This window comes from Sceloporus occidentalis, unplaced genomic scaffold (genome assembly GCF_023333645.1).
Source record: "Sceloporus occidentalis isolate IW3139 unplaced genomic scaffold, rSceOcc1.0.p SCAF_35, whole genome shotgun sequence".
NCBI lineage: Eukaryota > Metazoa > Chordata > Lepidosauria > Squamata > Phrynosomatidae > Sceloporus > Sceloporus occidentalis.
The window spans coordinates 7,654,346-7,664,891 of NW_028317015.1; the positions used below are offsets into that span (position 1 = coordinate 7,654,346).

General features: G+C 38.1%; 1 protein-coding gene across 1 annotated transcript; it reads right to left on the minus strand.

The window, feature by feature from the left end:
* Nucleotides 1–1,896: 1,896 nt before the first annotated feature.
* LOC149298040 (uncharacterized) lies at nt 1,897–3,901 on the minus strand. Its single transcript, XM_089487818.1, has 3 exons — nt 3,859–3,901; nt 2,923–3,076; nt 1,897–2,482 (listed from the first exon to the last, which is right to left on the minus strand). The coding sequence occupies exons 1-3, from the start codon at nt 3,899–3,901 to the stop codon at nt 1,897–1,899; spliced, it is 783 nt and encodes a 260-aa protein (XP_089343944.1).
* Between the last annotated feature and the right edge of the window lie 6,645 nt (nt 3,902–10,546).

A 10,546-nucleotide genomic window follows, 5' to 3' on the forward strand; every position in this document is an offset into this window, starting at 1 on the left:
TATAGTGAGTCAAACGCCATTGAGATCATTATTTATTTTTACTCCGGTCTGGATCAGCAGATCAATGATTCAAACTAGGGGGTTCACATACTAATTATCTTTAGTAACAGCCCGTTACTAACGAGTCTAGGTTAAACCTTAGAAAAAAAGGGGGCAGTTACTGGCTCAGAAGAGCCAAGTTATAGCATTCTGGAATTGCATCGGAATTAGTGGAGAGTAATGCTGTCCACTCATCAGTAGATAAAGCACAGCCAATAATCAGTAAATGATGGCCCACCTTCATGACAACTCTTGACATCATGCAACAACAAAGTGGTTACTAAGGTCAAAAAAAGAAACAGCCAACCCATCCGATGAACTGCTGATCAACTGGAAATCTACTTTGGATCACGCTGGGTGCTTTTGATTGGAGCCTATTGAGTTGAGTAATTAAATAATTTAATCTGTTTGAAGAAAAGTTTTTAATGTCTTCCTAAATTTAAAATGAAGCTAATAGGAAGGAAGTGAATACAAAACATAGTCACATCACATTCGAAAACATCAACAATTGTTTCCAAAAGTGACAGAAACATTGAAAAAATGATATAATTGGTGGGAGAATGTTTGAAGGCAACAGTGCATGATACTGATTATAAGAACAATGACTATTCTTTGGAATAAGTGCTTCTTGATCACTCCTTGTATATGACTTTTTATATGATTTTAAATTGTAATCACTATCGCATTGGTTACTTAAATGTACTGGAATGAGCATTATATAATGTCATTTTAAATTGTAACATAGCAATGTATTGTGTGATGATTTTTTTCCAGCCTTCACAAAGTTGTGTCAGTGATAGAATATATATTATATTTCTTGATTTACTTGCAATTTTCCTCAGCATACCAAGAGATTAATACTGAGAGTGTATCACAGCCAACCAAGGCTGTCTCTGCCTGCACAGGATTTTCAAACGCTGCTGCTGGTAATATTAAATTACATTTTTTGTTCGCTTTAGAGGGTATTTTATAGTTTTGCCTGTAATGGCTGATTCATGTGAACTGTAATGCCCCGGTATATTTATCATCAGGGTTAAATTTATTCAACGTTGTTCTTCCCAAGTGTCAAGCTTGGTTTTATAGAACCATTTGTGTTACCAGAATTGGGATAATAACTGAATACTTTATTTCCACTACTTTATTTGTGAAAAAGACACTGCATTGACCATCCACTATCAAGGGTTTAACACGGGGCCAAGTATAACACATTAATTCATTTTACACTTCAGATGTAAAAGAGAAGATAGCTTGCCACTGGTTCTTTAGAAAACCCTGGATAATTCAGTAGCCCAGTAGTTGTCTATAGGTCTCCTGTACATTAAGACAACCACAAACCCTATTAGGAAACTGTAGGGGAGGCTAGAGAAATAACATGTTACTGTATTTTATACTTTACTATACTATACTTAGTTCTGCAGTGCATTGGAGATACACAACAGTGATGGAAAATTATAAATTCTTTTTTTTGGTGTATTTCAGCAGATTTTGGTATGGGTACTCCACAGTTTGAGGTTTGCTAATATCATTTCAGTTAGTTATTGTATGTATAAAAATGATTATACAATAAAAATTATGATCACCAAACCAAACATATTTTACCAATGCATTTTATTTTAGAAGTGAATCCTTAGATATAACAGAAACAGGATGGAGATAACACATGCAACGTGTAAACAATACAGCAGATTGTAGTATCGTATTATTATATCTAATTAATTTCTTCAACTTTGATGTGGAAAGAGTATCATCAGGTTAGCAGCATGTTAATATGTTGCCTCTCATCAGAATCACTTCATGGTAAAAGGATCATGCAATAGCATCAAATCTTCTGGCAGTTTTTGAGAATGAGGAAGGTATTTATGCTTGTTGGTTAAGCTTGGCCCTCACAACTTCCACAAGCTTGGCGAGCTTGGTTTTGGCTTCCTCAGCAACAGGCAACAGGCGTTCCCTGATGTTCTGGGCAACTGGTGCAAATCTTTCCTTCAGATTCTCAATGTACTGGGAAACCTGAGCTCTGTACTCCTCTGCACGGGGACCTGCATTAGCTTTGATTTCTTCGAGTTTGTCGACCACCTTTTGTCTGATCTCATTGCTGTAGGGAGCCAAATCGGTGCGTAGGGTGTCAACTTCAGCACGGAGCTTATCTCTCACTTCTTCAGCAAGGGGCAAAACCCTCTTGGCAAAAGCTTGCAGATTCTCCTTGGTCTGTCTGTGGAGCTCAGCACTCAATGGGGCCACTTTCTCTCTGTAAGCCTTTACCTCCTCAACCCAGCGTTTCTGGAAAACTTCCAGAATGGGACGGATCTTCTCCTTGATGATGGGAATGTCTTTCTCCAGCTCCTTGGAAACCTGTTCCCTGACTTGATCAACATAGGGGTTCAGCTGTTTCTTCAGGTTGAGAGCATTGCTGCTTAGAGTGTCAAACTTTTCTGTGATTTTAAGGCTGCAGGGAGCAAGCAACATAAGTTACTAAAATATCATAAACTATAAGGGGCCCATCAGACTGACCATGTGAATTCCTACCATTCTAAATGGCTGTGTCTATGAAAATATCATTGCAAAATATGTGAAATAGGTATTCACTTATGGGTAAATATTTTAAAATAAATCAATTAATGTGGCAAGTTTGCATAAAATAAGACAATTATATAAGAAAAACTTAATGTACAACTGGTAATTGCTGATGGTGATACTGATTTTATTAGTGCCATCTTCTTGAGACTCCGTTACATCATCCGTCTAATTGAAGGAGGGCTTTACCATATAATACTTTTGCCCATGACTATGATATTTTGGTGTCTCATGTCTACATGAACATCTCATATTTATTCAGCCTGTGTCACACCATTCTATTTTCCTGTCTTTATTTCAAAAATGACTTACTCAAGTTGTTTTCCAAAGTCTGAGGACTCTATTTGGTTCACAGCTTCTCTCCCAATGTCCCTTACTTTGTTTAGGTAACTCTCAATAACCTCTCTGGCCTGCTGAATAGGTGTATGGGGTTCCTCATTCTGCCATGGAAAACGGGCTTGTGTTCCTAAGAAATGATAATTGGGGATTAGCACACAAGATATTAATCTATTAGAGACATAATTATATGTCAAGATAGAATATAGTTGTATGAAAATAAATGTCCCCCCTAATTCAGTTTTAAGTGAATAAACCATACAAGGAGGGCAGCAGAATCTTGCAGCAAGAGCAGAGCCAACCTTTAATATTGTATGAAATAGAACAATAATTTACATACAGATGAAAATTAGAAATGAAACTACATTTTAATGAAATCATGCACCATTAACATTAAGCTTTATAATCACTAATATATGCACTATATGCAAGTGTTAAAGTTAGCATTCTACATTGCTTCAAGATCTTTATGGCATCTTTTGAAATTGGATATAAGACATTTGTCTCCAATACTACTCACTTGGAGTCAATTGCTCTCATAACCCAACGTGACTCTACTTTGGTTCTAAAATGATGAGCTAAAGAGCTACAGGGGTCATCATAACGTAGACAGAAATATATGCAATACAGATGATGACATGTCTGATCGCTTAAAGGGCACAGGGCGTATTAATCAGGGTGGAACATAAGTAATTCTTTGTCAATAACTTGAATAACTGCCATTGGGATCTTTCTACAAATATATCACTTTGCCTCAGAATAACTCGGTTTATCGAAAAGACCTGAAGATATCTTTTAGAGATTGTGTATTATTAGACAGCATAAATTGTCCTTGCAAAAAAAAATTATAGTAATAAAATGAGAGCTAGTTCTGGATAAAAGTTAAAATGGTCACAAGCAATGTCTACGTACCTGTAAGGAATAGGAGTGCAAGGCTAATCACCAAACCTTTCATGATTGCCAATTACTCTTACGCTAACCTGCAAATACACGAAGATTTGTAGCGTAAAAGAAGGGACAATGATATACATATCGTATAAGTATGTGTATTGAATTTAGCTAAAGCACATGCACTTACAACATAATACAGAAAATAAAAAAACTGACACTATATATTCAGGATAGGCGCAAAAAGCAGTACATATTATATAAATAGATTAATTAATAAAATTAATAGGTAAACATTTACATAAGGCTGGCTAAGTTAAACTTAAGAAATCTGTAACTGTAAAACAACATTGCTCATTAATGAAGATAGTTTTATATTATTATAATGTATGGAAACAAAATTCACACAAATATTTTCTCTAAAAATCATCTAGGTAGCTCATGGCATAAGGGGTTAATAACCCCATATCCTACGAACAATCAAATACCCACAGCTTTTCCATGCCAAGTAATTCCTCAGGTCACTTACACAACACAGTCTAGCTACCCGAGACCAGTTAGCAATGCGCATTTCAATGCAATAAGAGTTTTTACCTTCTTATTTCTCGTTAGCTGCTGTTGTGAACGATGTGAAGTTAGCTGTCTTGCTTTATACCCCTGCACACCCATACAGCTTGAAACTTATCAGCTGAGATAAGCAGGTTTTGTGGTCTGACATGTGGAACTTGGGGTTTAAAGTTCATGATGACGAACCAGCAAAACATGATCTTGTGCTATCTCATCCTCTTCCCGTAGAGTTTTCATGTAACCTTTATACCATCTTACATTTCGTATAGCTATTAAAATTGCTGTAGACGTGAAAACATCAAGATATAGAAGAATGGAAATACATGAGTGCTTTTGTATATTTGCATATCTTCTATTTTTATAGAATTAAAATTAGGACATTCTTGGAACTTGGATTTGTTTTTACAAGGTAGTTCATATGTACTGTAGATATGCATTATGGCTGCCTCTACTGGAACAGGAAGTATTAGTATGGATCCTTTTTAGGATACCTGGGAACTTTCTGGCTCTGGCTACCTGGAGCCTCCCTTTGCGGGATGCTGATGTCGATGGGCCGTCCTGCTGTGTCGCTGAGTGGTCCTGCTGTCATCAGTGGGCGATCCCACTGATGCCGCAGGACACACGGTATTGTTTTAAGGTAAGTGAGTGAAGAGTGGGGCATGCTGCAACGCAACTCTTGCATATTGATCCAGAGAAGCACAGCTCCACCTGTGCTAAAGAAGCTGAGGGTAAAGGTGATGGACTGGCCAAGCATGTCTCCAGACCCAAACCCTATTGAGCATCTGTGGGGCATCCTTAAACGGAAGGTGGGGGAGCGCAAGGTCTCTAACATCCGCCAGCTCTGTGATGTCGTCATGAAGGAGTGGAAGAGGACTCTAGTGGCAACCTGTGAAGCTCTGATGAACTCCATGCCCAAGAGGTTTAAGGCAGTGCTGGAAAATAATGGTGGCCACACAAAATATTGACACTTTGGGCCCAATTTGGACATTTCCACTTAGGGGTGTACTCACTTTTGTTGCCAGGGTTTAGACATTAATGGCTATGTGTTGAGTTATTTTGAGGGGACAGCAAGTTATACAGGCTGTACACTCACTACTTTACATTGTAAAATATTGTTTACATTTCTTCAGTGTTGTCACATTAAAAGATATAATACAATATTTACAAAAATGTGAGGGGTGGACTCACTTTTGTGAGATACTGTACATATATAAGTTCCTATTTACAATATTGAATGCATGTTCATAATTACCTTCCCTGAGAGCTCCAGGTTCCTGGTGGTCCTACTTCATGAAAATTTACTCTACTCTCTCCACTTCCTGTCCCTTGATATATTAGCGGGTCCCAATTAGGTCTACTGGGGAAATCCCTGATTGGACACACTAACATACACAGATACTCAACACAAACATACATGCATCAACACAAACATACCCAGATAATTAAACGCAACCAGACACACACACACTAACATACCCAAAACACATGCTTACACACTAACATACACACACTTTCAATAACATACCAGATACACACGCTAACAAAAAAGCCCATACTAACATACACACATTTTTCCACACTAAAATACTCACACACACTAACATATCCGCATGCAAAACAGACCCAGACAGACACACTCATACACAAACATACCCAGACAAAAACACATGCTCACACACTGACATACCCCCACACACATACTAACATACCCAGGCAGACACAGACATGCACTCAGCTCACTCACCTCACGAAGCCTCAGCCTTTCTTTGATGCAGCTTGTCTTGCTAGCTGTTGCGCTATTACCGCATCCTTCTGATGTTAGGGAGATAAAGAGATAAAGTCCCCTGTCCGGACTTACATTTTTATCCCTACTCCTGGATCATCCTTCTGCCTACTAATTATTCCATGAACCAATATTTTTCTTTATGTACCCATTGGGCTATAAAATAATACATAATATTTATCATTAAATAAACCAACCTTAGATACACTACAGTACCTAAAGTAAGATTTCACCACATATTTATTACAAGGCAAGGTGGTATGTTCAACCAAGTTATTTAATTTTGTAATCTGATAGCAAGTATATAGGTTCCGTGTAATGTATGTCCCCAGCTCATATTGCTTAAGCATTACACCAACTGCATTAATAGCATTCCCCTGTCAGTTCCTGGCATTTTTGTGTTTCTCATGTATTTCTGATGTCTTTTCTTAGTCTTAAATGTAAAATAGACACCTAACAGATACAGATGCATCAATGCTGGAATATATCCTGGAAGGCTACCCCAGGAGCCAGAATTTTTTGCGGCCTAAGTGTTGGCAAATCATAGCTTAAAATTACCCACGAGAAGATCCCATTAAATGCTTAATGGCGATTCCAAAGCCAAAGACAGAGTTAGCCTAATCAATGCCAAAAGATGAAAATAAGAACTGATCAAAGAATCTATGAGGTAACTCATGTTTCAAAACCGGAGCTGAGGGGTCCCAAGTAGAACCTTACATATACAAATAGATTGGAAATTTAAGTTTTTCTATACATTCCTAAGGCCTAGTGTTATGTGATTTACCATACCCTTTCCTAGTCAGCTTTGTTTGAAATGGCCACCGAGAAAGCAACCACGTTCTTAATACAGAATAGTAATGAGTGGTCTGCAGGCTTGTGAGTCTCTTATGTTATGCTTGTGATATGCAGATTTATAGGTTTATATAGTCTTTTATTACATCCAGACAGATATGACACTAATTTGGCGTTTTACAGCAGCCTATAAAATCTATTTTTCTATAGTTCATTTAAGGTAGGCACAATATGACAAATACAGTTAGTTTAATATTATAGATGTTCCTGATCAGCCTCAATTTTAAAGAGCGTGTGTGTAGTCATCTAATAACTGTATATAGATGATCATTCTAATAAGAGTGCAGTGTTCAGAGGACAATTACAAGTTGTACAGGTTTGATTTTACCATAATTTAACGTATAAAAGAGACAAATAGTAATTTGTACATTACAACATATATATGTACATTAAAATATATATATATATGACCAAAAGTATGCTGACAACTGACCATCACATGTATATGAACCTGTTGGACATTAATTTGGAGCTGACTCTCCCCAGCTTTGCGGCTATAACAGCCTTTGCTCTTCTGGGAAGTTTCTACATTGATAGGCATTGATGTTGGATGAGAAGGCCTAGCTCACAATCGGCATTACAATTTATCCCAAAGGTGTCCAGTGGGGTTGAGGTCATGGCTGTGTGAAGCCACTTGAGTTCCTCCACACCAAACTCATCCAACCATGTATTTCTGGACCTTGTTTTGTGCGCTGGGGCACAGTCATGCCGGAATAGGAATGGGCCTTCCCCAAACTGGTGCCACAAAGTATAGCAGAAGTGGAAACATAGCATTGTGTGAAACCTCTTTGTATGTTGTAGCATTAACATTACCCTTCACTCGAACAAAGATGCCCAGACAAAAAATAGTCCCTCCTCCACCAAACTTAACAGTAGGCATAATGCATTCCAGTAGGTAACGTTCTCCTGGCATCCTCCAAAACAGATTCAGATAGTGACGTGTGATTCATCACTCCAGAGAACGTTTCCATTTCTCCAGAGTCCAGTGGCAGCCCGTCTCTGGGAGTGTGTGTCGCCTTCTGCTTTGTGGCCGAGTAGTTTTTACTCCTAGACACTTCCGCTTCACAATAACAGCACTTATAGTGAACTAGGGGCAAAGGCAGCATCCTATGAAAGCATCCTATGTTTAAGTCATCGAGCTCTTCAGCACCACCAATAGTACTGCCAATATTTGTTTATGAAGACGGCTGCATATGTGCTTGATTTTAAACACCTGTTTTCAATGGGTGCAGCTGAAACACCTAAACTCAATAACTAGCAGAGGTGTCCACATACTTTTGGTCATGTAGAGAAAATATATGTGTATATATATGCATGCATGCGCACACACACACTAAAAGTTGAAAATTCTATTTGTGTTGAAACAAAAGCAAATGGTGTCCATTAAAGTGTCAAATGGATCAGAAATACAGCGCAGACGTAGTTAACGTTATAAATGATTTTTGTAGCTGGACATGTCTGATTTTTAATGGAATCTCTTTAGATGTAAACATTTATCACTCCCATGATCCCGTATTCTAATACCACATTGTGTTCGCTAATCCAAGGTTAAGTATAAAAGGCTAATGGAGCACTAGAAGACCCTTTAGCAATTATTTCCTTGTCTTCCATGAAAACAAGTGACCCTAAACTTCAAAGGGTTGTGTGTGTATAATATATACGGTATATATCAGTCAAGACATCCACCTACTGAGTTAATTCAATACAGGAGGTTAATATGTGATGATTAAGATAATATACATGTACTGGAATGCCCAGTGAACATAAAAACTGCATACGGTACGTTTACCCATGGGGCTAAAGTGGCAGTGGTCACAGGGAACAATGGATCATAGTTACTGCCACCTCTGTGACAACACTGCATACCCGTCACATAGTTGTGAGGCAGGGGGGGGTCTACAATACAGGGACACAAGTATCTGCACAGATCCTTCACACAGGTAGTTCACATCTTACCCACATCATTGACCCAAGGAGGGAATATTTCATTCATTTCATTGACCCGAGAAGGGAGACCATATATAATTTGCTTATGACAGGTGCATGTATCAGGCCAATAACCATAATGTTTACTTCCAATGTAATTGAAAAAGAATATTTTAGAAGATACAAAAAGAAAAGATAAGTCAAGTCACTCTAGACATTAATGGCTACATATAGAGGTCAAATTTCAAAGATAACACCGTCTGAGGTTTTGTTTAGCAGAAGTAATATAATCAATCCAACAGTGTTTGGCCAGCAATATCTTTAATCCTTCACCTGTCAGCAATGATTAGTGTGCGCATCATAAATGTGACTGAAACCACATGACCTCAGTCTTCACAAACAAGATTGTTTTATGCATTGCCATTCCACCCCGCAGAAGTACTCGGCCATGCACTCCATTGGGTTTGAAGTGACATTCCAGCCATTGTATGCCTTATTTGAAAATTCATCAAGGGGTTCTGCAGAATATGTATTCCTTTGTTTTTTCTCGCTACTCTTGTTTTAATAAAATATATCTGTTTGACCCAGTCTATTATGCCCACTTATTTTTTCTTCTTTTGCTGTAGCTGAAATGACCTAAAATACAGTTGATATTCCATCACTTTCCCTCTATTCATCATTCTTTCCCACTCTAGTCTATTACAGCATTCGCTAAGGGACAATAGCGCCACTGACCCTATGACATCATATAATGACACACACACACGTACCAACACCAAACACTGGGACCCACCCACAAACGTACTCCATATGACCATAAACTCATAACACAAAACAGTGATACACACCCTCGTTCACACACATTTCACCATATGCCAACACTAAACTCTAATAGAAATGCACCCTCTCAAACACCATGCACACGCTACTCCTTATCCCCTCTCCCATCATCTATGCAGCTTACACTGCTGTCTCTCCTTTACCCCTCTTTCATTACGCCGATCTGTTACCACTGCAGCTAGCACTCAATGTGCGAACACGTGTGATATTGGGCGCCTCTGTTAGCTGTATATCTTCTTATTTAAAGGGACACTCCAGTCAACATATGCACTTTAATCCATGCAGTAGCTGAGGCCCCATTACATTTACATGGTGTCCCTTTTGCAAACGCAAAATTTAGGCATTTACCCCTTTCCTGCGCAGGAGATGTGTCCAGCCAAGTAAGTTCTTTGTTCAGGAAGGTACACACGTCCCACGCTCAAAAAAGCAAAATTGTAAAATGTAAAAAATTTAAAATTAATGAGAACTTTTTTAATGCAATAAACAGACATTGGCAATGCACTATATCTGCATATCACAAGTTTATTTCCAGGAATTCATTTTCAAAATCATTTTCTGATGCCTCAAAGAAATATTTATCACCAAAACAACTATTGTAGTACATTTTTTTTTCTTTGTTTCTTTTTTTCTCTGTAGTCAAACAAAATATCAACCAAAAAAACCCCTAAATAATTACTTTGAACAAATTTCAGATAGAGAGCGCAGTTTAGTTACATTCAGCGGATTCCTGCTTGTATTGGATGC

Coding starts and splice junctions, on each gene's coding strand:
- LOC149298040 (XM_089487818.1), bottom strand. CDS start 3,901: ATGAAAGGTTTGGTGATTAGCCTTGCACTCCTATTCCTTACAG. Junction 3,077..3,858: donor TGCACTCCTATTCCTTACAG/GTACGTAGACAT, acceptor ATCATTTCTTAG/GAACACAAGCCCGTTTTCCA. Junction 2,483..2,922: donor GACTTTGGAAAACAACTTGA/GTAAGTCATTTT, acceptor TGCTCCCTGCAG/CCTTAAAATCACAGAAAAGT.